The 26,846-nt window shown below is 39.4% G+C and overlaps 1 protein-coding gene and 1 pseudogene across 11 annotated transcripts in view; one reads left to right on the forward strand and one right to left on the reverse strand.

Annotated features, from left to right (window-relative positions):
* LOC113633830 (uncharacterized) overlaps window positions 1-26,846 on the forward strand; it is a 609,230-nt gene that overhangs the window by 35,199 nt on the left and 547,185 nt on the right. For all 10 annotated transcript variants that reach the window (XR_003438359.1, XR_003438360.1, XM_027132441.1 and 7 more), the window contains one exon: window positions 718-888. Coding sequence is in view for 8 of the 10 variants with exons in the window: in XM_027132441.1 (XP_026988242.1) it covers window positions 718-888 (171 nt within the window). In the remaining 2 variants the exon portion in view is untranslated. The remainder of the gene's footprint in view (window positions 1-717; window positions 889-26,846) is intronic.
* Window positions 8,984-9,501, reverse strand: LOC113633831 (thymosin beta-10 pseudogene; annotated as a pseudogene). Its single transcript, XR_003438361.1, has one exon. The product of XR_003438361.1 is annotated as a thymosin beta-10 pseudogene (transcript).

Genomic DNA, 26,846 nt, shown 5'->3' on the forward strand with positions numbered 1-26,846 from the left:
TTTTATTTTTTTGCGGTACGCGGGCCTCTCACTGTCGTGGCCTCTCCCGTTGCGGAGCACAGGCTCTGGACGCGCAGGCTCAGCGGCCATGGCTCATGGGCCCAGCCGCTCCACGGCATGTGGGATCTTCCCGGACCGGGGCACAAACCCGTGTCCCCTGCATCGGCAGGCGGACTCTCAACCACTGCGCCACCAGGAAAGCACGAATGTCAACTTTTATCGTAATTTTAATTACATATATATTTTTTTTAACTAAAAATATTTTTATTTATACAAACGATGATAACGTGCTACTTGCTCATCCTTGCAAGTAGATCTCCACCCCTGCTCGCCAGAATGTCAGGTTTATAGAAAGGCTTTAATGGGGTCCAGTCACCTACACCATCCAAAGGGTCTCAGTGGCACCCCACTCTCTCAAAGCTGCGTCCTTGAAAACGGCTCCCACTGTGGGAAGGAACTGTGGGCGGGCACTGCAAAGCCAGGGGAGGGCGAGGAGCCTCACTTCCTGGTCCACCTCCGGGTCAACCTGAGGTCATGACCTCTGGATGATCCCGCCTCAAGGTACCGCGAGAAGCTGACGGTCTGCGGGATCGACTCCATTTTCCCAGGGCTTTGCTCTGTCTTCCGGCCTCCGGCCGTTGGCCGTTCCCGCGGCGACGTCGACTTAGACAGCAACCCCTGTCTAAGTTGCACGTCTAAAATGCACGTTTCTGTCAGATTCTCCGCTCGAGCCCTCAAGGACCTGCCAGACTGTGGGCTGGACCACGACCCCCAGACCGCGTCCTAAGAACTTTCTCGCCCGAATGATTAGCTGCTTCTTCCCAAGCGTCTGCTCACACCTTGAAACAGCCGCTGCGGAAGGCGCCTCCCCTAAGATCCCCGGGACAGGTAGGCCCTCCGTGTGCTTCCCGCGCTTCTGCTCGTGGCCAGGCCCTGTCGTCCTCACCCACGTGGCACATAAGATGTATATTATGTACAGTGTGTGTGCATATATATGTGTGTGTATATGTATATATGCATATATATGTTTACATAGATGTGGAAAACAGTATTATTTCTAGGATTTACCATAACTCCTCACGTTTGTGTTCTCCCAAAATACATATGTTGAGGTCCTAACTACACCTAATATATATACATATTACGCATGTATATGTGTATATGTATATATATATTTATGTATCTGAGGTTAAAAAAAGGGTTATTTCTAGAATTTACCATAACTACTGTTGCTGGTGGCCCCCCCAAATTCATATGTTGAACTCCTAACTGCACATAATATATGTATTATGTGTCTATGTGTATATATATGTTTATATATCTGAGATAAAAAACATTATCTCTAGAATTTACCATAACTGCTGAAGTTTATGTTTCCCCCAAATTCATGTTGAAATCCTACCCGTGGAGATGATGGTATTAGGAGCTGGGCCTTTGGGAAGTGATTAGGTCACGATGGCAGGGCCTTCACGAATGGATTAGTGGCCTTAGAAGGAGACTCCAGAGAGCTCCCTCACCCCTTCCGCCAGGTGAAAACACGGTGAGGTGTCCTGCATGCACCAGGAAGCAGGCTCTCAGCAGACACTGAATCTACTGGAGCCTTGATCTCGGACTTCCCAGCCTCTAGAGCTGTGAGAAATACATTTCTGTTGTTTAGAAGCCACCCAGTCTGTGGTGTTCTGTGATAGCAGCCTGAACTGGCTAAAACAGGTGGGGGAGAGTAGTCAAGCTATCATAAAATGTGGTGACTGAAAAGATCAGTCTCTTTCTTTCTGCAACATTCTCCTCAGGCGCTTTCAGGTAAATGAGCCACTAATTGAAAGCTCAAACTCCCTTCAGGTCTGATGTATTCCCTCTGAGGAAGTCTCTCCTTTCTTCCTGGAGGACCCACACCCGCTCACTTTGTTTGGTTAGCTCTTCTGGCACCACTCTCTCTGCGTACCTTCATCTTAGTCTTCACTTGGCCCTCATCTTGCTTCTCTGCCTTCTGAATTGAAGGTATCCTTCATTGTCAAGGAATGATGGAAACTCGAAATATGTTTTTCCCTAAAACTAGTGTGATAAGTTGTGTTTAGATTTTCTAGGCTAGTTGACAAAGGCTCATTTTTCCAACAATGTAACTGATAACTGGCAATACAAATTTTGGAAAAGTAATAATGTTACCAAATGAATAGCTAAATAAAACAGAAGAGTCTACTTTTCATTGATTGATTTCACTTCTTAAATTACCGTAGAGGAAAATTGACTGTCAGGTATATAGTTCTTTGAATTTTAACATGTATGATTTATGTAACCCCCTCTATAATCAGGATACAGGACAGTTGCAGTGCTCCCCCAAACTACCTTGTGATATTCCTTTAAAATAACAGCCCTGTCCCTAACCCTGACAACCACTGATCTGTTTTATTCTTTATCACTGTAATTCCGTCACTTCAAGATGGTTACATAAATGGAATCTTTGGGGACTGGTTTTTTCCACCCAGCATAATTCTGTTGAGATCTATCCATATTGTTGCCTGTATCAATAGTTTGTTTCTTTTTAATGTTATGTAGTATTTCATCGTGTGAATATACTAAAGTTTGTTTATCCAGTTTACGGTTGAAGAACATTTGGGTTTCCAGTTTTTGGTAATTGAGAATAAACATTCATATACAGATTTTTCTGTGAATACAAGATTTTATTTCTCAAGGGGAAATGTCCAGGAGTAGAACTACTGAGTCATACAATATATATATGCTTAATTTTATAAGAAACTGCCAAACTGTCTTCCGGTGTGGCTGTGCCATTTTCCATTCCTACCAGCAATGTTCAAGAGTTTCAGTTGCTCCACATACTCACAAGTGCTTATTATTAATTAAAATTAAAAAAAATTATTTTAGCCATTCTAATAGGTATGTAGTGTGGCATCTTATACTTTAAATTTGCATTTCTCTACTGCCTCATTATGTTGAACATCTTCTCATATGCATATTTGCCACAACTGTATCTTCTTTAAGGAAGTATCTGTTCTTTTGTCTATTTTTTTAAAAAATGGGGTTTTTAAAATTAACATTGAGTTTAGAGAGTTCTTTATATCTATATCTACATAGCTCTTGTCAGATATCTAATTTGAAAATACTTTTTTCTAGTTTGTAACTTGTTTCTTCAATCATTTAATAATGTCTTTTGCAGAGCAAAGTTTTTAATTTTAATGAAGTTCACCTTATAATTTTTTTATGAGTCATGCTTTTGGTATCATTTCCAAGAACTCCAGTTCTTCTATCTTCTGTGGTTTCTGTTAAGAAATCTGTCATTTGAATTTCTCCTATAGGTAAGGCATCATTTCTCTGTGGCTGCATTAAAGATATTTTTCTTTCTTAGTTTGCAAAAGTTTAATTATGATGTGCCTGTGTATGGATTTCTTTGAGTTTCTCCTATAAGAGTTTTGCTTAGCTTATTGAATCTGTAGGTTTAAGTCGTTATTATTAAGTCTTTAGCCATTATTTCCTCAATTTTTTTTTTTTTTTTTTAAGCACCATCTTGCTTCTCTTCTTTTTTGGGACTCAAGTGACCTTAATTTTAGGACTTTTTTTTTTTTTTTCTCATAGGTCCCTGTGACTGTTAATTTTTGTTCAGTCTCTTTTCCTTTTGTTGTTTAGATTGGATGAGTTTTATTGATCTATTTTTAGATTCACTGTTTTCCCTGTCATCTCAGAGTCCATTTAGTGAGTTTATTTATATATATATATTGTTTTGGTTATTGTACTTTATATTTCTAAAATTTCCACTCAATTTTTTTATTTCTTTGCTGAGATTTTCTACTTTTCCAGTTGTTTCAAGAATACTTGCTATTGCTTATTGTGGCATTTTAAAAACAGCTGTTTTAAAGTCTTTGCCAGAAAATTATAATATCAGTGTGTATTACTTTGCTTAGTTTGCCCTAACAAAATACCGTAGACTGGGTGGTTTAAACAACAGAAATTTATTTTCTCACAGTTCTGGAGGCTGGAAGTCCAAGATTAAGGTGCTAGCAGGTTTGATGTCTCCCAAGGCCCCTCTCCTTGGCTTGCAGACAGACAGCTGTTTTCCTACTGTGTCTCATGTGGTCTTTCTCTGTACAGAGGCATCCATGGTGTCTCTCTGTATGTCTAAGTTTCCTCTTCTTATAAGGACAGTGATTAGATTGAACTAGAGCCAACCCTAATGGCCTTATTTTAACTTATTCTCCTTTTTAAAGGCTCTGTCTCCAAATATAGTCATATCCTGAGGTACTGGTGGTTAGGGCTTCAACTATGAATTTTGCGGGAACACAATTGAGATCATAACCCTGTGTCATCTTGAGGTTGCTGTCTGTTGATTGTCATTGAGGATTTCCTGGTTCTTCATATGCTGAGTAATCTTGAATTGTATCCTGCACATTTCATATGTTACATTGGGAGACCCTTGACCTCATTTAAATCCTATTTGAAAACATAGATATTCTTGTTTTACTAGGCAATTGACCTGGTTAGGTTCAGGCTCTAAGTTCCAATCTGCCTTCTGCGGGCTATAGTTCCAACGTCAGTTCAGATTTTAAAGACTTTGCAGTTCCAATTAGATCTGTCACATGTGTGCCACCCAGGGGTCAGCCTGTGATGTACGCAGTTGCCTTTCTGGATGTTTGGTTCTTAAATTCTTTGAAATGCTGATTAAGATCACATCCAGGCATGGACAGTTAGGGGTGACATCTAGGAGTTCATGAGTAACTTTATGGGGTCACTTTCTTGGTCTCCTTCCTTTGCAATCTACAGATACTTGTTCCCTGGGTGTCCCCCTTTTGCTTCGTTAGCTAGAAAGCTAAGGCTTTCATTAATCCTGCCCTGCTGCACATATTTGTGACTATGTACATACACATCCAGGGCCAACTGCTTGGAGGACAGAGAGAGAGTAAAAATCAAGCGGGAGTCACCCCACCTTCTTGGAATTACAGCTCCACTGATTAGAGGAGAAGGACCCCCAACACTCTACCCACTCAGTGGTCTCCCAAAGGTGCTGCTGCTACCACAACCATTGCATTGCTTGGGGTCTGAAGTGTGAGAAGACAGAAAAGAAAAAAAAAAGATGAGGAAAATTTACACACTCTCTTATTTCAGTGTTAGAGTTCTCTTTTCACTGCTTGAGGCAGATCTAAGGGCTTCTTCTGGAGCTCTCTGTTTGTGCTGATACTAATTTCTGGGTGTCAGGCTGCACTGTGCTCAGGCTGGGAGATACCAGAGGAAAAAAGAATGAAAAAATTGCCACTTGGTAATAATTTTTGGTTTGGTGGTACTTCAGATGGTGGTCTGCTTTTCCAATCTTCCCATTACTGTTTACATCTCAGGGTTCTCAAGTAGCTGTTTCACACATTTTGTCCAGGTTTTACAGCTGCATTTAGTGGGAGAGGCAGAGTGGATTGTGCTTACTCCATCTTACCAGGAACCGGAAACTCCTGAAACAGAATGATATCAAAATTGAATAGGAAAAAGATGGAAACATGTTTTTTGAATGCTAATGTTTAAGGCAAACATACAATTAGGAGAAGATGAAGATGTGGGTAGAAGTTTAAGTGAAAAATATTAATTCTGAAAGAGCCATCTAAGAATCTATAAAAGCTTTTGAAATTGAGAATACTGGTACTTGTTTAATTTTAGATGAAAATGGATAGTTTCTATCTCTGGCATATGACTAGTAACTATGTTTATGCTTATAAGGAATGATTAATGTTTCAATTCACAGAAAAAAAAGAAGAGTGGGGAAGAGGAACATTCATGGGGGAATATGTGAAACAAGAGAGAAATGGAGTTTAAAAGTGTGTGTATGTATTAATATGTTTGAGTTTGATAATAAGGATAGTGAAGGACAGAAAGAGGAAAGCTGTTAGTGCTTGCGTCTCCTTAATGGGAAGAATAGAGGTCTGAGAAAAAACATGAATCATATTATTCTTTTGTAACCACGTGGTGGCACTGTTGGCATGAGACAGCTTAGTGCTGTCATTTGCAAAATAGGGTGTGTACATTCTAGGGATGTGCAAGACTATCCCTTGAGGTGGCTGAAGAAAATATTAGAACTTCAATCTCTATTTAGATTTTATTTTGAGAAAATGGAAATGAACTAAGCTTTACTAGTATTTAATATGATTGATACTGACTCCATCACTTAATCAGTAAGGCAGATAATTCTGTGTCACATGGTCTGCAAGAGGAATGAGAGCTCTATAACTCAGAGTTGGTGGTGGCTACGTCATCTGAACATACAGTGACATATTACAGCTTATATATTCTTGGTGAAATGGATTTACGCACTACATTACTGATTATGGTAAATTAACACTCTTAAAGTGTACAAGTGACTTAAAATATTTCCTGCAAAGAAACTGCTGGTCAAAATGATCCTAATAATTCAAGCCAACAATAACAACAAAAAAATGGAAGGGCAGCATGCCCCCTCCTGGTTTGGATTCTTCTTCAGGTATGTCATGAGCTAAAAACAATGGCTATTGGTGATATGTTATCTAGCAGCATTTTTTTTTTTTGACAAAATATACCCACTTAACCAGTGTTTTTGAAGTGAAAGTGACGTTTTTGACCATAAATGAGAAAATAACGGCTTTTTGAAGAAAGCTCATGCTTTGGAGAAATAATTTGGAAAACATGTTTAAAAATATTTTCATCACTATGTGATTTTTGTTCCTGAGATTGACTGATTTATTTTACCTATAAAACTCTTATATTTCAATGTTAATAAGGCTGTGAAACTGAACTTTCTAATCTGTTTAAAAATCTTCCAAATGAAGACTTTAGGTAGGTTTTAAGACCATTTGTGAAAAATACAAATATTAAATACCTTCCATTAATTTTGTAAAAAAAAAAGTAACATTATAGAAGATGGAAATTTATTGATCAGATATCAACACTTATATATGAGTATACTTTTTCCACAAGGACCTGTGTTTCTTTGTGAAGTATATTTTTCAACTAGGCAGTTATTAAAATCAAAAACCAAAATAAATTTAGAAACAGTCCATCAAATCACTGTATCACAAAATGTTATATCCGGACTTTCAAAAACAATGGAACATGTTGAATCATATTTCTCTTGCTAAAATTAGTGATATTAGTAATATTTTTAAGTAAGGCAAAAAAGTTTATGTCATTAATAAGTAAACTAAAATAAAATTTAACTCATATTTCTTATTTTCTTTAAAGTTTATTTTTGTGCATCTTCTTATAGATACAACCCTAATTATATTTAGCACTTCATACATTTTATTGTTTACCAGGTACTGTTACAAATGCTCTGCATATATTAATTATTTTAACTCTCACAAGACCTAATATATATACTAGTGTTCCCATTTAAAGAATCAGGAAGCTGAAGCAAAGGTAGGTTAAGAAACTGGCATAGGAACATTAGCTGATATGTGACAAAATCAAGATTTATTAGTACAGTAATGCATATATTTAATTTATACATAAATTACATTTTTAAACCAATAAACAGACGAATAGAAGTATAGGATTAAAATTTAGAGACAATTTGTCTAATGCTAATAGGCATGGTGGTGACATAAGAATGTGCTCACCCATGTCCCCTGCATTGGCAGGCGGATTCTTAACCACTGCACCACCAGGGAAGCCCCCAAGAAGCCAGTCTTGGGCGCTTCAACGTGGAGTGAAAATTTAAAGATTCTTTTGGCAAGCAGTCTGAACTCAAGGTCCTTTTAGATTTTTATCATTGTTTCCCCTGAACTCTTTTCGATATTTTTTAAAAAATTGTGGTAAAATGCACATAACAGGGGTTTCCCTGGTGGTGCAGTGGTTGAGAATCCGCCTGCCAATGCAGGGGACATGGGTTCGAGCCGTGGTCTGGGAAGATCCCACATGCCACAGAGCAGCTAAGCCCGTGCGCCACAACTACTGAGCCCATGTGCCGCAACTATGGAAGCCCACGTGCCTACAGCCTGTGCTCCACAACGAGAGAAGCCACTGCAATGAGAAGCCTGTGCACTGCAACGAAGAGTAGCCCCCGCTCTCCGCAACTAGAGAAAGCCCGCGTGCAGCAATGAACACCCAACACAGCCAAAACTAAATAAATTTATAAAAAATTGAAAATAAAAGAAATACTTAAAAAAATGCACATAACATAAAATTTGCCATCTAAACCATTTTCAAGTGTATAGCTCAATAGTGTTAAGTATATTCACATTGTTGTGCAAGCAATCTCCAGAAATTTTTAATCTTGCAGAACTGAAACTACATAGCCATTAAACAACAACTCTCCATGTCTCCTTCCCCCTAGCTCCTAGAAACCACCATTGTATTTTTTTTTTTTTTTCTTTTTGGCTGTACCTCAGGGCATGTGGGATCTTCCCCGACCAGGCATCGAACCCGCACCCCTGCAGTGGAAGTGCAGAGTCTTAACTGCTGGACTGATAGAGAAGTCCCCATTGTATTTTCTGTTCCTGTGACTTTGACTACCTAGATACTTCTTATAAGTGTAATCAATCACACAGTATTTGTCTTTTTGTAATTGGCTTATTTTACTTAGCATAATGTCTTTTAGGTTTAAACAGATTATATAGCACGTGTCAGAATTTTCTTTTTTATGGCTGAATAATATTCTGTTGTATGTGTACATCACATTTTGTTTATCCATTCATCTGTCAGTGGACACTGGGTTGTTTCCACCCTTGGGCTATTGTGAATAGTACTGCTAGGACAATGAGTGTACAAATATCTCTTCAAGACCATGCTTTCTTTTGAGTGTATCCCCAAATGTAGACTTGGTGGATCATATGGAGGAACCGCCGTACTCTTTTCCACAGTGACTGCACTATTTTACATTCTCACTAATAGTGCACAAGGGTTCTGATTTCTTTACATCCTTGTCAACAGTTGTTCCTTCTTTTTTTTTTCCTTTTTATAGTAGCTACCTTAATGGGTGTGAGGTGGATGTCTCATTGTGGGTTTTTTCTTTTTTCTTCCATGCCACGAGGTGTGTTTTATTTTCATTAATCATACAAATAATTTTCTATCATAGCCCAGGGCAAACCGAGAATTTAGCAGTCCGATTGGAGGGTCCCCTCAGACACCCACGGGCCAGTGGCATTGGCACGGAGTGCCCAGGTTCACAGTGCAGCTTGTTGCTCGTGTCCATCTTGCAGGTGGCTCTTCCTCCACAGCATGACTAAGGTCTCCAAGATGATGGGGGTGGAGAATCCTCCAGGTTCTTAGGAAATTTCACTTCGCTTGCTTCTCCTGCTCAATGGTCTCTTTGGTTGGCAGGGTGTTCTTCTCCTGCGTCTCCATCGTCTTCAGCTTGGCCTTATCGAAGCCGGCAATTTCCGCCATGTCGGGCTTGTCTGCCATTTCTTAAAGCAGTCCAAGAACTGTCACTCCAAGCCCGCGGTCCAGGTGCTCCCACTCGTGTCACTGCAGCAGGAGACTCATTGTGGTTTTGATTTGCATTTCCCTAATGACTAGAGATGTTGTATATCTTTTCATGTGCTTATTGGCCATTCATGTGTCTTCTATGGAGAAATGTCTCTTCAGGTTCTTTACTCATTTTTGAATCAGGTTGTTTTTGTTACTGTTGTTGTTCTTAAATCTTAGGAGTTGTCTGTATATTTTGGGTTTTAACTCATTGTCAGATATATGGTTTGCAAATATTTCCTCCCATTCCATGGGTTGTCTTTTCACTCTGTTGATTGTGTCCTTGATTTAAATTTAAAACACAGACGTTTTAAATTTTGATGTAGTCCAATTTATCTATTTTAACTTTGGTTGGCTGTACCTTTGGTGTCATATCTGATGGGGTTCAGAACATGCTACACTAAAGTATGGCACCTTGGCATATTTAATCTTTTAAGTTGAAGGAGTTTGAGAAAACAGCAGAAGTAGGAAAGTTACTTTGACCCTCCCCTAACCTTTCACCCATGAAGTAGGTCATAAAGTCCTTATGTGGGAAGTGGTCTCCCTGTATGAAGCAAAGGAGCATCCTTATCTCCAAAGACAACGAGATGCCACCAAAAATCCAAATGGGCCTTGCTAAGTTACCCCCAGTTTACTATACGCACCTCATACTCCTTGCCCTATTATATTTCTCCATGACTAGACACTCTTCATCAAACCTAGCATAAAAATACTCAGGTTTAACTGTTTGTTCAGATCTTGATTTCCTTATATTAAATAAATGTGTATGCTTTCTCCTGTTACTCTGTCTTGGTCAGTTTAATTTTCAAACCTAGCCAGGGATCCCAAGAAGGTGGAGGAAAAATTTTTTTCCCCTAAATTTGCTAGAAATTACTGCCAAATGCAATGTCATGAAGCTTTTACTCTGTGTTTTCTTCTAAGACTTTTATAGTTTTTGCCCTCACATTTAGATCTTTGATCCATTTTGAGTTAATTTTTGTGTATGGTGTAAGGTAAGGGTACAGCTTTGTTCTTTTGCATGTGGATATCCAGTTTTCCCAAAATCGTTTTGAAAATGCTGTCTTTTTTCCCATTGAATGGTCTTGGTTCCCTCATCAGGAATCAAGTGACTGTGATTGTGAGGGTTTATTTCCAGGCTCTCTAATTGTATTCCATTGGTCTAGCTGTCTGTATTTATACAAATACCACATTGTTTTGATTATAGTATCTTTGTGATAAGCTTGAAAGACGTTTAACTTGTTCTTTTTCAAAATTGTTTTGGCTACTCAAGCTCTCTGTTTTACCATTACAACACAGTTATGAAGAGGGCAAAATGTGCAAAACATATATGAGGATTCATCATTTTTTCCCCAGTAATCTTAATTTTTTGTTATTCAAATAATTTTCTGTGAAGTTTTTGAAGTTGCTATTGTATCATCATCCTTGTAAATTTATCTTCTTCATTTGTTCACTGGAGTAATTCTTCCAGATTCTCTCATATGAGTGGCTTTGCAAGTGTTTTAACTGTGCTTTGACATCATGAAATCCTGCATCTTTTACAAGATGTGCAATTCTATCCTGAAGTAGATTTGCTCTTGTATTTCATGGTGCTAATAGAGGTTTACATATGATAACCAGTGAATGTTGCCTCAATTGTCTCAATGGATTAGGAGATCTTTGTTTTAAGTAGGGAGGGATGTTTAAGTGGAGACTAATTTTTATAAATTGTCAGTTTTGCAGTGAATATTTTTACAGAATTAAACTCTGTGAATTTGGTGATTTTGATGGTAAACACTCAGATAAAGATAAGTTGTCATGGTTGAGGCTATGGGAATGGATATGTTCTTCAGAGCAAAGTGCTTTGGGAGAGCTGGAAAGAAAATCAAAGTACTCATGAGGCCACTAACTTTTAGAGGGTTGAGGACAAAAATATTTGAAGTTCCTGGGAATGAGTTTTCAAGGAATTATGATAAGAATTGGACTAATTAAAAAAATCAGGTCTTTAATGCATTTTGAGTTTACTTTTGCTTGTGGTGTTAGGGAGTGTTCTAATTTCATTCTTTTACATATAGCTGTCCAGTTTTTCCAGCATCACTTGTTAAGAGATTGTCTTTTCTTCACTTTATATCCTTGCCTCCTTTGTCATAGATCAATTGACCATAGGTGCATGGGTTTATCTCTGGGCTTTCTATCCTGTTCCATTGAACTATATTTCTGTTTTTCTGCCAGTACCATCTTGATTACTGTAGCTTTGTAGTATAGTCTGAAGTCAGGGAGTCTGATTCCTCCAGCTCCGTTTTTTTCCCTCAAGACTGCTTTGGCTATTTGGGGTCTTTTGTGTTTCCATACAAATTTTAAACCATAAAAAGGAATGAAATCCAGTCATTTGTAGAGATGTGGATGTACCTAGAGACTGTCATACAGAGTGAAGTAAGTCATAAAGGGAAAAACAAATATCGTATATTAACACATATATGTGGAATCTGGAAAAATGGTACAGAAGAACCGGTGTGCAAGGCAGAAATAGAGACACAGATGTAGAGAACAAATGTGTGGACACCAAGGGGGGAAAGCAAGAGGGGGTGGTGGTGGTGGGATGAATTGGGAGATGGGGATTGACATATATACACCAATATGTATAAAATGGATAACTAATAAGAACCTACTGTATAAAAAAAATAAAATAAAATAAAATGCAAAAAAAAGAAATAAAAATACAAAATAAATAAATAAACCAAAATAAATAAATAATGAAGAGAATTTCAGATTAGTTTCTCAGGAAGACTGATTGCTGAGGAAAGAGAAATACGGGATGTGGAGTTCTCCTGTAAGAAAGAAAGGAGAATACAGTTGATAGATGCAAAAGGACTTTGGGTTTCAATTTCTTTTAAAATAAAGCGGGAGGTAAGAGATGTGTCTCCCATTGAGCTCCCATTGTCACACACTTTCATATTTTTATGCACAGACTTTTGCAGAGGCACAATTAGAGACCATACAAAGCTTTACATTTTTGAATGTATACTTGAACATGGTTCCATCTCCATTTTCTCTGTCCTGTAAATTACTCCTGCAGGGCATTTGTCACAGCTGGCATCCACCCAACTTGATGTTAGTTAATAACAGCTGAGAATATTTCCCCTCAGAACTATTTGCAATTTAATGAGGGATTATAGAAATTTAATAGAATGATATACAAAAGAAAAGTTATAAATATATAATGGTGGCATTTCAAGCACATTTATAAAGTCATATTGTTTTATTCATTCTCCACTCATTTCCGTTAAGGGTATTTATTGAGTTATGTGCTAGTTACAGTGTTAGACCTAGAACACAAAAATAATCAAGTCCTTAAGAAGTTTGCTATCTAAGTAGTTCTCAACCAGAAGGCAACAATACTATTCTCTTCATGTTTGAACATATCTGGGGGCAGTTTGGGTTGTTCCATTGGCTTGGGGGACATTATTGGTATTTAGTGGGCAGGCACACTCTGGAAAGATTTGCACAAAGAAGAATTATCCAGCTCTAACCAGTGGTGTCTCCACTGATAAACAAATGCTAGAATAAGAATAATACTAGTAGTAATGATTTATTATATACCTGTGCTGTGTTAACCACTTTATCTGCATTGTCTAATTTAATCTCACCTTGACACTTTGGAGTAAATACTATCTCCATTTTCCTGAATAGCTGAAAGGATAAAGAACTTTCTCAAGGCTACACTGCTAAGTAAATGGCAGAACCAGATTTTAAACAGTGTCCTAGATTAGACCCTGGAACCTACAGTCTTAATAACTGGACCATAGAGCTTCTTAAGCTAAAGATAAAACAGAACCTGGAGATCATGCTTGAGCAACCCAGAGGGCACAGACTATGATTTATTCATCTCTCTTCCTTATACCTAGTACAAAGACTGCTGTAATGCTTCTCCTTTATATGTCATTTTATTTAGTTTAATCCTGCTCATTTTTATAGATAAAGAAAACTGAAGTTCAGGAAGGTTAAACCCTTCTAGTATGTGGCAGAGCTGAGATTAGAATCCAAGGAAAGTAGTCTAGCCACCATGGAACACAGTTATGACAGTTACTCAAAAAATGAAAAATAAAAACTACCGTATGATCTGGCAACCCCACTTCTGGGAAATAAGCTAAAGGAAATGAAGTCAGTATCTTGAAGAGCTATCTGTACCCCCATGTTCATTGCAGCATTGTTTGCAATAGCCAAAAAATAGAAGAATCTGTGTCAATTGACAGATGAATGGATAAAGAAAATATGGTGTGTGTGCGCACACACACACATATATATATATATGATGGAATATTATTCAGCCATGAGAAAAGGAAATCCTGCCATTTGTGACAACATGGATGAAGCTTGAGGGCACTATGCTAAGTGACATAAGTCAGATAGAGACAGACAGATATTGTGTGATCACGCTTAGAGGTGGAATCTAAAGAAGCCAAATTCATATTGTTGCCTGGGGTGTGGGGGGGATGGGGAGATGTTGGTAAAAGGACATAAACTTAAAAGGTTACTAAGTTCTAGGGGTCTAATGTATAGCATGATGACTATAATTAGCAATACTGTATTGTAGGCTTGAAAGTTGGTAAAGGAGTAGATCTTAAATATTTTGATCACACAAAGAAAGAAAATGGTAATTATATGAGTAATTATATGGTAATTATATGGCCATCAGCCCAGCCCACTTCCTCACCTCAGATTACTTTATTCCTTCCTGACCCCTCTTAGGATATATACCATCCAACCAGAGTTTGTTGGTCTTTGTGTTTGTGCTATAGAGACAGAACCATTTAAGTCTCCCCCTTCTTCCACTCATTAAAAATAATTGTTGTCAATCAGTCAACATCTCTCTTTCTCCCACTCTGCAGTGAGAGATCTGTTTTAACTAACTTGACCCATGGATTTTTTTCTATATGGAACTGAGAGACAGGAATGAGGAAATGAGAAGAAAGGGGAAGGATCCTTGTGTATTGGGCCAGTTCCTGGGCTCCCCTTTGCTAGAGAATCCAGGTGAGAAGAAAAGAAAAAAATGTCAGTGAGACTGTCAATATGCAAAACAAAGAGCTAAGAGCTGAGTAGCAAGGGAGAAGAGCCTGATTAACTTAGTACCTTGTAATAGTACCTTAGTACCATTTTTGGGATTTTACATATGTATGTATTTCAATTCTTATTTTGAAATAATTTTGGGCTTACAGAAACTTGAAAAATAGTACACAATTTCCACATACCTTCAGCTAGTGTCTACTAATGTTGACATCTTACATATTACAATGATTAAAATCAGGAAATTAACATTGATGCAGTTATTATTATAGACTATATTTGAATCTTCCCAGTTGTTCCACTGGACTGGATCAGTCCTTTTTCTGGTCCAGGATCCAATCTAGAATCCTTCATTGACTTAGTTATCAGGTCTTTTTAGTCTCTCCAATCTGTGAAATCCTTGGTCTTTCTTCCTTTCTTCCTCCCTCCCTCCTCCCTCCTTTCCTCCCTCCCTTCCTCCCTTCTTTTTCGATGATCTTGACACTTTTGAAGGGTACAATCTGGTCGTTCTTTTGTAGAATGCCCTCAGTCTGATCTGGGTTTGTCTGATTAGATGAGTTAAGTATTTTTGGCAAGATCGCCACTGAAGTGATGTTACGACCTTTATCCTTCTTTGTGCATCATATCAGAAGGTGCATGAGTTCAGTTTGTGTCATTACTGATAATATCGATTTTGATAACTTGGTTAAGGTGCTGTATGCCAGAAATCTCCATTGTAAATGTGTTTTCATCTTTGTAATTAATAAATATCTTGTGGGGAGATACTTTGAGACTATGCAAATGTCCTGTTTCTCATTGCACTTTTGCCCATTAACTTTAGCATACTTCAATGACACTTCCCAGCAACAATATTCACTGTGGTGTCTACTAATGGTCATTTTTAATTTTCATCATTCCTTATAAAATTATTAGTTGAATTCTACTGTAAGAAAGAGCAGTCCCTTCATCCCCATTTATTTATTATTCAATTATATTTTTTATTAGTATGGACACATGGATATTTATTTTAGTCTATGGGTTATAATCTATTACTATTTTATTTTTTTGTTGCTCAAATTGTCCCAGATTTAGTCAGTGGGAGCTTATTCAAGTTGGTCCCTGTGTCTTTTCAACATGTCTACATCATTTATTGAACATTTCCTTGTTTTTTGGTGCCATATATATTCCAGGCTCATATTTTTTTAATGCACCTGCCCTCCAATCTCCTACTTTTTCAAGGATCTCTGTTTCCTTTTATCACATAATGAAATTTAGAAACCAAAATATCGGCACTAGATATGCTTATTGCTACTGAGATGTTATTGCTTCTAAGACTTCTCGAAAGATACCTATGAAATTTGTGTATATTTACTTACTAATGTAAAATATGCATATATATTTATTTCTGTATCTACCTATCTATCTGTGCACACACATATATTAAAACACTGAGTTCATACTAATATCTCTGATCCTAATCCAATATCACTGGATTTATTGTCACCTTCTTCCTTTCCTTATTTATAGCTCCTTTCTCTGACAGGGAGAAACCTGGCCTTCATTTTTCACCATATATTCACTTACTTACTCAATCCAAGTATACACATAAAGTAGTTTCAGAATTTCTAACTCATTCTCCTGCATCAAAAACAAATTTACTAATGTTAAAGAAAAAAATATTCAAAGACATATGTTAAACATGGTAAAGAAAATTTTATTCAGGACCAACATGGTAGGTAGAGGGACCACTGCAATGGGATTTTACAATAGAGCCATGAGATTGGGCTCAACTCTGTATACAGCCCGGACCAATGGGAATTTATAGCCAAGGAGGAAGGTGAGGGGCAGTGGATGAAAAAATTACTAAGCGAAAACATTAGGGGTATGGAAAGGGGTCTGGCTAAAATGACCTAACAGGATTCATGCTATAGCATGCTCTATAGAAGACATTTTATACTTCTATTTTTTCACTTAAAGATAGATCCTTAGGGCTTCCCTGGTGGCGCAGTGGTTGAGAGTCCGCCTACCAATGCAGGGGACGCGGGTTCGTGCCCTGGTCTGGGAGGATCCCACATGCCGCGGAGTGACTGGGCCCGTGAGCCATGGCTGCTGGGCCTGCGTGTCTGGGGCCTGTGCTCCACAGCGGGAGAGGCCACAGCAGTGAGAGGCCCGCATACCGCAAAAAAAAAAAAACAAAACAAAGATCCTTAAAGTCATCGCATAATAGTTCAGGGAAATCGTCTCCTCTCTCTCTCTTGTTTTTAATGGCTGCCTATTATCCAATGTATGGATGGACTATAGTTTATTCAATAACTCTCCAATGCATGGACATTTATGTTGTTTCCAAGATTTTGCATATGCAATCAATTCTGCAATAAAGAAACATGTGCATGTATATTTTCATACTGTTGGAGGTGTAGCTGCTGGATAAATTCCTAGAAGTGAGATTGCTGAGTCAAAAGGTTGGTGCGTATGAAATTTTGTTAAGTATCTCCAAATTCCCTTCTAGCTGCAGCACACCAGTTTGCATTTCCACCAGCAATGTATGAGAGAAACTGTTTCCTTTGGGGCTTTATTTAATGGTCAGAGACTGGGCCACATAAGCTCTCGGAATATAGACATTTTAAATTCAATTTAATATTTGTTGAAATATTTTCTTGCTTTGTTCCCCTCTATTTGTAAGCCAACAGTTTATTAACTGTGACTTTGGGCAAGGTACTTCAACTTATTCAAACTTGGTTTTATTATTTTAAAATATGTAAAATAATAAAATTTACCTTTAAACATTTTTTAAAAAATAGTAAATGAGATTATGTATGTAGGGAGCATAATACAGTGCCTGGAAATAAATGGGAATTTGGTGAGGTGAGGTGCTTAATAAATACTTAGTGAAATAAAGTATTTAATTTTGTCCTGGCATCTTTGCAGAGCACAAGTGCCTAAATAAAGTGGCCCTACTTCATGCTGGTTCTCCTGTGTTTGTACTGGGGATATCAGGACCTGTCCTTTAATTGTTGGGCCCCCAATTATAGCACAGCACCATGTTCAAATATTTATGCAGGGATGTGATACATCTCAATTTAGCTCTTTGTCCAAAATGTTTACCAAACCCACTGTCTCTTCTCTATCCCTAAAGACACTGCCCTAATCCACAGCCTCATCTAAGACCTGGACTGAGTTTTCCAACAGCTCTCCCTGCCTCTGGGCTCTTTCCTCTGACTCCTTCTCTACACAGTTACCAGAGGATTCCACTGTAATCTGTTTTGTATAATTTCCATGCTTAAAAGCCTTTCTTTGACTCCACATTACTTAAGGATTGAAAAACCCATAAGTACATTTGCCCCTTTTCTAGATATTCCTTGGGCTTTCCTGCCAGTAAGCTTTTGGATATGTATGTTATTCCATTGGCCTGCAATTCCCTGCCTGTTCTTTCAGCCTGGTGAAATCCTTGTGAAATTTTAGCTTTGAGAAGGCTCCCCGGCTCTGCTTCCCACCCCTGCCCCCGATGGCACTTTGGATAAATCTCCATCCTGGCTCTTAATGGCTGTATTAAACTGAGCTGTCTTTTCTGTGCTGGCCCCCTGCTTAGACCTGAAGTGCAAAATCTAGGTTTCGATTATCCTTGTTTCATCTAGCACATTATCTTGCCATGATCTTTCTTGTTCTCTATCAGTCTCCTCAGCCAGACTTCCAGCCGCTTGAGAGCAGCAGTGCTGGGCTAATCACCTTGTCATCCTTAAGACCTCATACAGAGCCTGGTCCAGAACAAGGGGTCTGTGCATGTTGCTGAGTGTTTGCTGTGAGCCATGGGGTCAGCTGGAGGAGAGGCTCCAGTTCTCTAAAGCAGAAGCAGCCTGTCCTCCACACTGATGGGACCATGGGTCACTCCTACCCATTTTACTTCTTCCCTCCTGTGCAGGGCTATACTTGGATTCCTAGGCCAGACTAACTGTACTGAAAACTTCAGTGCTCTTTTATGCGCTGCCTTAACGAGAGCTCATCCATGCCTCTTTAACATGAAGTGTTGAAGTTATTTTAATCGTGTTAGTCTTAGTTTATTTCGGGTAGTCAGCCAGAACACTGATCCATGTGTCTTACACCAGTGGTTCTCAATTTTTTTTTACTTTCCCAGTGGCTTGTCCTAGACTACATTTGAGAAGTTGTCAGACTAGAGCCTGGTGGAATGAAAAAGGGGTCAGAAGTCTCTAGAGATCACCAACAAATCATCATCATCAGCCCCATCTCTCCCTCTTAGCCAAGCAAATTCACTCATTAGAAGGAGTGAGATAATCGGGGCTGCATTAGAGAAAGTCTACCCCTCACCCTACACAGGAATATGGTTTTATATTAAAGACCAATTTAGACTTCATCACAGTGCATATATTAAGATTGCAAAGATAAGTGCTTTGGAAGATACGTTGTCTGAGGAAGGCGATGTTTAATCTTTTAGCAAAGAGAAGACTTGTGGCAACATGGTTTCTGTCTTCTAATATTTGTCTTAGGAAATTGGTAACAAACGTGTCCTGTGTGCTTCTGGAAGATGAAATTAGGTCCTGTGAATGGGAGGAAGATTTTGGCTGAGACCAAGAGGGAGAGTATGTATGTGTCTACCGTGTTAGGCCACAGTGGGTAGGATATATGATTTTGCATCACTGCATCTCTGTCCATTGAAGGTTAGCATTCACATGGAAGGACAGCAAGACTCAGAGAGTAGCCTACCCCAGGTTGCTCTGCTCATTGGGCAGGAGGGATTGGCTCCCACGCCTGAGGTCTTTCCCCTGCGCTTCTCTGTCTCCTATGGAGCTGAGCTGTTCACTAACACCCTGCGTCATTCTGTGTCCCAGTGACCCTCCCATTACCGCCTGCACCAGGTACAAGGTTACACCAAGTGACCTTTAAGACTCCTTCCAAACATAGGATCCTAATTCTAATTCAAACCAAGGAATAAATGAACAGGTCACAGTTGAAGAGCTTCACGATATCTTTATAGTCTCTTCCCTGCCCTGCACCAGTCAACTCATCTGTTCTTCCTAAAGCTGCTGAATAACCTTCTTGAAAGCACACTCTCAGTGTGTATCCCACCATTGCTCCAAAATCTTGAGCAGCTCCCATTTGCCTATGAGATAAATAAAATAATACGGAATAAATTTTAGAAAAGGTACATTTCCCTTTTCAAAGCCTGTTTTCCTTTTATTTTCAGCTCCCATTAGCTCCCTTTGCAGAGTCTGCCCTCCTGGAAAACCAGTCTTCTTACGTACTGATGCTCTCTGCCTTCTGTAACCAGGCTCTTCTCTCCTGCTGAAACGTGCTCCTCCCTGAAAGCTCTCCTTGAAAGCTTTTCCTCCTCGAAGGGTCACGTCTAATGTCCCCACATGTGCCCAGCCAGAAGTGGAATCTGATGTTTGAAGCAATGGAATAAATATCTTGTCTCAGCCTTGCATGCACCCCATTCTATGTGGTTTTGGATTGTGTGTGCCCTTGTCTTGTCCCCTGACTAAATTGTAAGCTTCCTGAGGGAGGGGTGTGGATCAGAGTCATTCCTGTCTGCCCTTCCTCTATCCTTGTGAATGTCTAGTGCAGTAACCAATGCACACTAGGTAATCAGTGCTTACTGAGATCTGTGGAGCTGGTAGCAGACGTAAGTCACCACGTTAAATCCCAGAGCAAACTATTCATCATGTTGTAGTGCCTGAAGAATTTGGAGGTTACTGACTGGAGAGGAAGAAGAGGGGGAGGAATATATTTTAGCTATTAATTCTTGCCCTGGTATTTTTAGTCTTCTTTCGAAAGTAAAAGCTCTGTCGACAGTAAAAAGCAGACATCTACTATCTTCACCAAGTGTGTGCTCACTCTTCTCAGGAGGAACTTAATTCATCTTTAATTTTTTTTAACATCCCTATAATTGTTTTCCTTTAAAAATTTTCCATTTTGAAGAGAAAACTCAGTTTCAGAGAGGCTAATTAACTTGCCCAAGAAAGTGGCAGAGCTGCCTAGACCCAAAGATTTTGCTTCTCCTCAGCTTCCACTTTGCCTCCTGGAGCCTGTGAACACTTGTGAAAACAAGTCATCTTGAAGGATGGTCAGCGGTTTCAAGCTGAGGTCATCTTGCCTAGAGTTTGAAAAATACAAAAATTAATAATGCAACTACTATTCAAAGTTGGTGGATTTAACTTTTTTCCCCATATTTGTTTCAGACGACTCTCTTTAAAGACATAACGAGAGAGAGAGAGAGAGACTCGAGAGACTCGAGAGAGTGTTACTTCCTTGTCCTTAATTTATCACTATTTAACCAGCAATTAACCCATCTTTAGAAAAATGAGTAATAAAAAAAGCAATGTCTCATCAGTCTGTGGAAAACTAAAGAAGAAAAAAGCAGTTAAAGATACATATATATACAACATTTGCCTTATTTATATACACTAAGCTATGTAGATTTTTTTTTATTTTAAGTAAAAATAGACAGCAGGAAATCATGCTGTAATCTAAGATTCTCTTTTTAGAATGAGCTTGTTTGGCCTAAGAAACCACATGAGTGCTCTGAAGAGACCTGTCCCAATTTCTGGAATATTAATCAGTGAGGAAGGGAGCCTGGGCTGGGAGTCAGGTCCCAGGTCTGACTCTGCCACCATTCTGATGAGCAAGATTGGGTCAGAAATATCATCTCTTCAGTTCTCAGTTTTCTTCATTTATCAAAGGGCTACACTGGATTAGAACAGAGTTTCTCACCCTCAGCAGGACTGTTACTTTGTTCGGGGAATTCTTTGTTATGGAAGCTGTCCTGTGCCTCATAGGGTTTTTAATAGCATCCTTGGCCTCTACCCACTAGATGACAGTGTTACTGCTTCCCACCCTCCTCCCGAGTTGTGATGACCAAAAATGTCCCCAGAGATTGTCAAATGTCCCCTGGGAGGCAAAATTGCCCTTGGTTGCACCACTGGCTGGAAGCAGATTTTATATCCCCTGTATATCTACTGAGAATACCTGATAGGAAAGGCTCTGAGCTATGCACCGGGGACTCCACTGTGAAAAGAGTAAGTGCTCTCCTGTCTTCGTGGAGCTTCAGTCTAGTGGGGAAGGGTAGTCTTCAGGCTTTTGGGAGACACTGGGACAGGTGTTGTAATCGGGTACTTGCAGGAATCAGGGGTCCTCTGGACCTGTTACTCTGAGAACATGTAAACCGTGGAAGGACCCAGTCACTTCTCAATACATCATGTATTTTGACCTGTCGCCCCCCTCAGAGAAGTGGGGAAAATGAACACTTCTGTTTGGGGATAGAGAGCTATCGCAAGACAGGCTCCCAAAAACATGGGGAAATGAAGAGTGAGTATAAAATGGGCCCCAGAGCAGAATAAAATAATTCTTAGTGCCTACTTCTCATCTATCTCTGGGGTAATGATTTGGGCATGGTTTTTCCTCTTGGCTGCCATACTCACTAGAAGAATGCAGCTGAGGTGAGCCAGATCTTGTGCCTGGTGTCACCTTTCTTAGCACTCAGTTTTTTTTTTTTTTTTTGCAGTTCAACTTTTTATTTTAATAAAATCAGAATATGCGTAGCACATGCAGCATGCACACAATTTTTCACCCTTCTCTGGGGTGTTGATATTGTAATGGGATTATCTAAATCTATTGTATTTAGATATGGGATTATCAGGACTTTCTGAACACAGTTTTCTTTGAGAGGAAAAAAAGGAAGAAGGCAGTTCCTTCCTTAAAAGGAACACATTGATAGAATATTAACATGATAGGCACTGTAGCCTAGAGATTTAAGAGTCCAGGTTTAGGGGGTGTTATATTTGTGTTCATAGTTCTGGCTCAGATACTTTTAGCTGTGCAATTTCAAGAAAGTTACTTGACCTCTCTGTACTTTTTTTTTTCACTAGTAAGATCTAAATACTGATAGTATTTACCTCACCAGGTTGTTGAGAGGATTAAAGGATTTTGAACAGAAGCTGACATATGGAAATCACTTATTAAGTTTTTGAAATAAGTTCTGACGAGTCTGGGAATCACTGGGTCTCTTAGATAAGGTCCTAGCTTGTCCAAGTCATGAGCACATTTTTGCAAAGCACTGTGTTTAGTGGACCAGGTTATGCTGTTTTGAGCCCCTTCACACCTTTCTAACAGAAGCAAGGCCTAGAACCAGCTTGTGTTATCTATGAAACAGGGGAAATTAAATTATCCGAGGTCAGGCATTTGAACCAGAAGATTTCTGGAAGATCCATCCCAGCTCTAAAACCTCTGATTTTGAATCATTCTGGATTCTTACAAACCCTTTTTAGCTTCTTTGGCTCTGTAAAATATGAAAAATTGATTTCATCCCCACTATATTGCTCAAATATTAGGTGAGGATTTAAGAAAGATGCTTTAGTTTGTTGGAAGAAGGAGTGCTTTGTGAGTAAGTTGGGATAAAAATATACCTTGATTGATTGGTTAAACACTCTTGGACTCACTTTTCTTTCTCCCTTAAGATTTTTCTCTCCTTTTATCCCTTCCCCTCTATTTCCCTTCCTCCCCTAATTCCTCAAGTCCCAGTCAATATCTTTCAGAATACAGGCTTTGGATGCTCCTTCTCTGCCAGAAGCAGGGCATTTAACCTGCACTGCACACTTGCCTGTAGTGTCTACGGTGCAGTGGCTATCAGAGGAGCAGAACAGAGGCCTTGTAGAGTTGTCCACCACCCTTCTCCTCAACTACTACAGATAGCCCATGTCTGTTGATTGTTGACTTGAGGCTTTAAACACGGCAAGGTATTTGCATCTTATGGTTGCTCAATCCTCTTAGAACCCAGGCGAGGGAACTCAGAATTCTTATGGTTGGTATGAGCAATAAATCTTCACAAATTGATTCTGAAAGAGAATTTTCCTAGGGGGCAGGAAACTAACATCCCATGCAGCAACAACAAGACACATTTTTCTGTATTACTGAGAATTCACTGAGCACCGTGTGCCAGACTCTGTGCTAGGTGCGCTAGGTGCCGGGGATGTGAGTGAGCAAGACAAGTCAGAGTCTCTGTCATCATAGCAGTGATCTTTTGGCAGAGACTCACTGGGTAAGAAATTACACAGATGTTTATCAAATTACAACAGTGTTAGGTGCTGTCAAAGAAAAGTTGCACAAATAATTACTTACTCATGTTGATGTGGGATGCTAAAGAAGATTACAGGGTGATTGGTTTGACCCTGTAGTTGTACTTACCCCAAGTCCTTACACACACCCAAGTGACAAAGTTTCAATCTCATTTCTTGGTTCTGGAATTTTTGCAAAGGGGGGACGTTAAGATCACGGGTTTGGTGAAATGGGGTTTGGGGTTTCAACAAGGAAAGAACCTGAGAAGAGGGGGTAGAATCTTTTAACATTAGCTGATGGCTCTGAGTGATTGGCTTAGCTCTGGGGACTAGAGAAACTTAGAGCATGGAGGGTGATTGACATCTAGACTCATTGGATTCACACATGGACCCTGAGAAAATCTTTGAAGTTTGTGCAGGGGATCCCAGTAAAAAATATACTCTTGATTGAAGAGCTGATATCTAGCTGGGGTGGGTATCCTCTCATACCTGGCTTACAGCTTTCAGATGGACATCTAAGGGGGAGCTAAAGAAGTCAGGTACACCTTTCCAGGTAACCACATGAAGCACCTCAAGATCTGTGGGGTGATGGATGTTGCAGCCTTCTCAGCTGGCTGATTGACTGACTATTAGGAGTGGAAAGGTCTTAGAGTTGAATCAAGTTAGTGGTTCTCATGCCTGGAACGGGAATCACCTAGAAGCTTATAAAAATAGAGAAACCCAGGGCATAGCCTTACTGGGACAGAATTTGGACAATCTCAAGAGATAAGGATTGGGAATCTGTTTATTTTTATACAGTTAGAATAAACCCCATGTAACGGGAGTTCATGGGCAAGCATGAACCGGTCAAGCCTCTCTGGTGGATGCCATCATTCTGTTCATTATTTAAATATAGTTATCATTTCTGGAATATTCCTTAGAAAGTCACGATTTAAATACTTTACATAAATGTATGGTTCCTGGAACCAGGAACCATACTGTACGTCTTTGGGAAGTTAAATGTCTGTTCCTAATCCTAGACAAATATTTAGTTAAGGTGCTCACTATTCTTGAGAGAAAAGTGTATGTGAGTGAGTGTGTGAGTGTGTGTGTGTAAGCATGCTCACACAGTGTTTTCAGCAGTTGTTTCCAAAGAGTTGATGGGTTGAGCCTTGGTAATCTCAGGTGTCATTCGGTGTGGCCCAGTGTGGGGGCCTTTCAGTCCCATTTGGACTCTGCACAGGTGAGGTCAGAGCACCGTACAGGGCGAGGTGCTTTGTTCAGTGTTGAAGGCTATTGTTGTTGACCTAAAAAGGACACTGTTTGCCACTATGACCTTTGTGGGCCTATTGTAAAAGGCATTCATTGATTCCGTCAACAAGCAACAAACAGTTAGCACAGGCTACATGCCAGGTCCTAAGTTCATTCTAGGGGTTCAGAGATGATTAAGGCCTGAACCTTAGTCATATGGGACCACCAAGGCTTTGAATTTAGTTGGGGAAATACATTCAGATTGAGGTGGTTGCTCCGCTGCAATGTGGTTAGGAGTTTGTACTTAATTCTCTAGCCCCATCACTTACAAATGTTCATTAAATGTAAAGAACACCCTGAGAGTTAAGTGGACCTAGCACCAGGAGATCCAGCACCTTTTCCAAGTCCTCTATTCCCCATGAGCACTTCGGGGAATGAATCCAGTCTCCATTATTAATCCAGTCTCTATGGTTCCCATAGAGCAGGGCTGGGAGCTTCTAATTCAGCCACATGTATGCTGTTTCCATAGTTATATGATCAGAGTGACTAATTCATCAAAAGTAAGTTTCTAAAGCCTAATGGAATAATATCTCTGAATTGATACACTCTTCCTTTAAAATTGGTATGTTTTTTTTCCATTTCTTTTAAAAATACCAAAAATAATTTGGAAGGTCTTTAAAAGTCATTCAGTTTATTACCATGTATTACATTGCTGTGCATGAGGAATATGCTAAGTGATTTTAATTTTACAACAATTCTGTGAGATTTTTATCTCCATTTTACAGATGGGGAAATAGGGGCATAGATAGCTGAACTAATTTGCTAGAAAGACAAATAGAAAATAATAGAATCAGGATTCAAATTTGTCTAATTCCAAAGCCCACAATTTAAAAAAAACCTCCTTGGGGCTTCCCTGGTGGTGCAGTGGTTGAGAGTCCGCCTGCCGATGCAGGGGACACGGGTTCGTGCCCTGGTCTGGGAAGATCCCACATGCCGCGGAGCGGCTGGGCCCGTGAGCCATGGCCGCTGAGCCTGCGTGTCCGGAGCCTGTGCTCCGTAACGGGAGAGGCCACAACAGTGAGTGAGAGACCCGCGTATCGCAAAAAAAAGGAAAAAAAAAAAAAACCTCCTCTACACTGTCTTTTTTATGTATGTGTGTGTGTGTGAGAGAGTGTGTGTGTGTGTGTGTGTGTGTGTGTGTGTGTGTGTATATGTATGTGTGTATTGGAAGTTGTCATTCATTGTTTGAATTTCAGGACCACTTAGAGAATATCTGATCTTGAATCTAAAATATAAATTCTCTCTATAAAGATTTTGATTTGTCTTCAGGTACATAACGAGTGTCTACTGAGCATGTGTTTGACATCGTGACAAACACTGGGAACCTAAAATTGTGAATTCAGATGCAGTTTAGTAAGACACAATTACAAAAATCAAATCAAATATTTGCAATTCTGTGATTTCTGTAAAAGGTAAGTCCTAACTTCTGTTAGTCTTGGGAGAACCTGAAGAGCAGTATGAGCTATAAAATCCCATGTCAGTACTTACGGAGAAATCCCTGGAGTGGGGGCACAGGTAAAAGTCACATATAAAGGAAAATAAAAATGGTACAGCAACTAACTCCCTCTACTTCAACTTGAGCACAAGTTTCATGTTGAGTGAATAAGTCACATGAACTTGAAAATGAAGTATGGGTTTTAAAAAGAGAAAAATGAGTTTGTGGGCAAAGGCCTCTATTGTTTCCTGGGATCAATTCTATTGATTTTGTTCTGTGACACGTAAGAGCTCTGGTTTTGAGATGTGGATGTTGACTAGCAGCAAAAGGCTGGGGATAACAGCTTGGTAATGAGAGAAAATGACTTGAAGTTTCTCTGCTACAATAGGAAGATTTTGATTTATCTCTGTTCCTCCAGTTTCAGAGTTTAGAGCAATTGTACGTGTAGCACCTTAAACAGTGAGCCTCCCAGAAGTGACAAGGTTATACTTGGAGGGTCAGGAGCAGTTGTTGGCATTTGAGTTAAGAGAGGAAAAAAGAAGGTGGTGGTAAGGACCACAGAAGTGTCCTCACCTTGCCTGATCATAAGTGCTACTTGGCCTCATATC

The sequence above is a fragment of the Aethalodelphis obliquidens genome, unplaced genomic scaffold, assembly GCF_003676395.1.
Source record: "Aethalodelphis obliquidens isolate GAN/ISIS:26980383/991018 unplaced genomic scaffold, ASM367639v1 scaffold41, whole genome shotgun sequence".
NCBI classification, from domain to species: domain Eukaryota; kingdom Metazoa; phylum Chordata; class Mammalia; order Artiodactyla; family Delphinidae; genus Aethalodelphis; species Aethalodelphis obliquidens.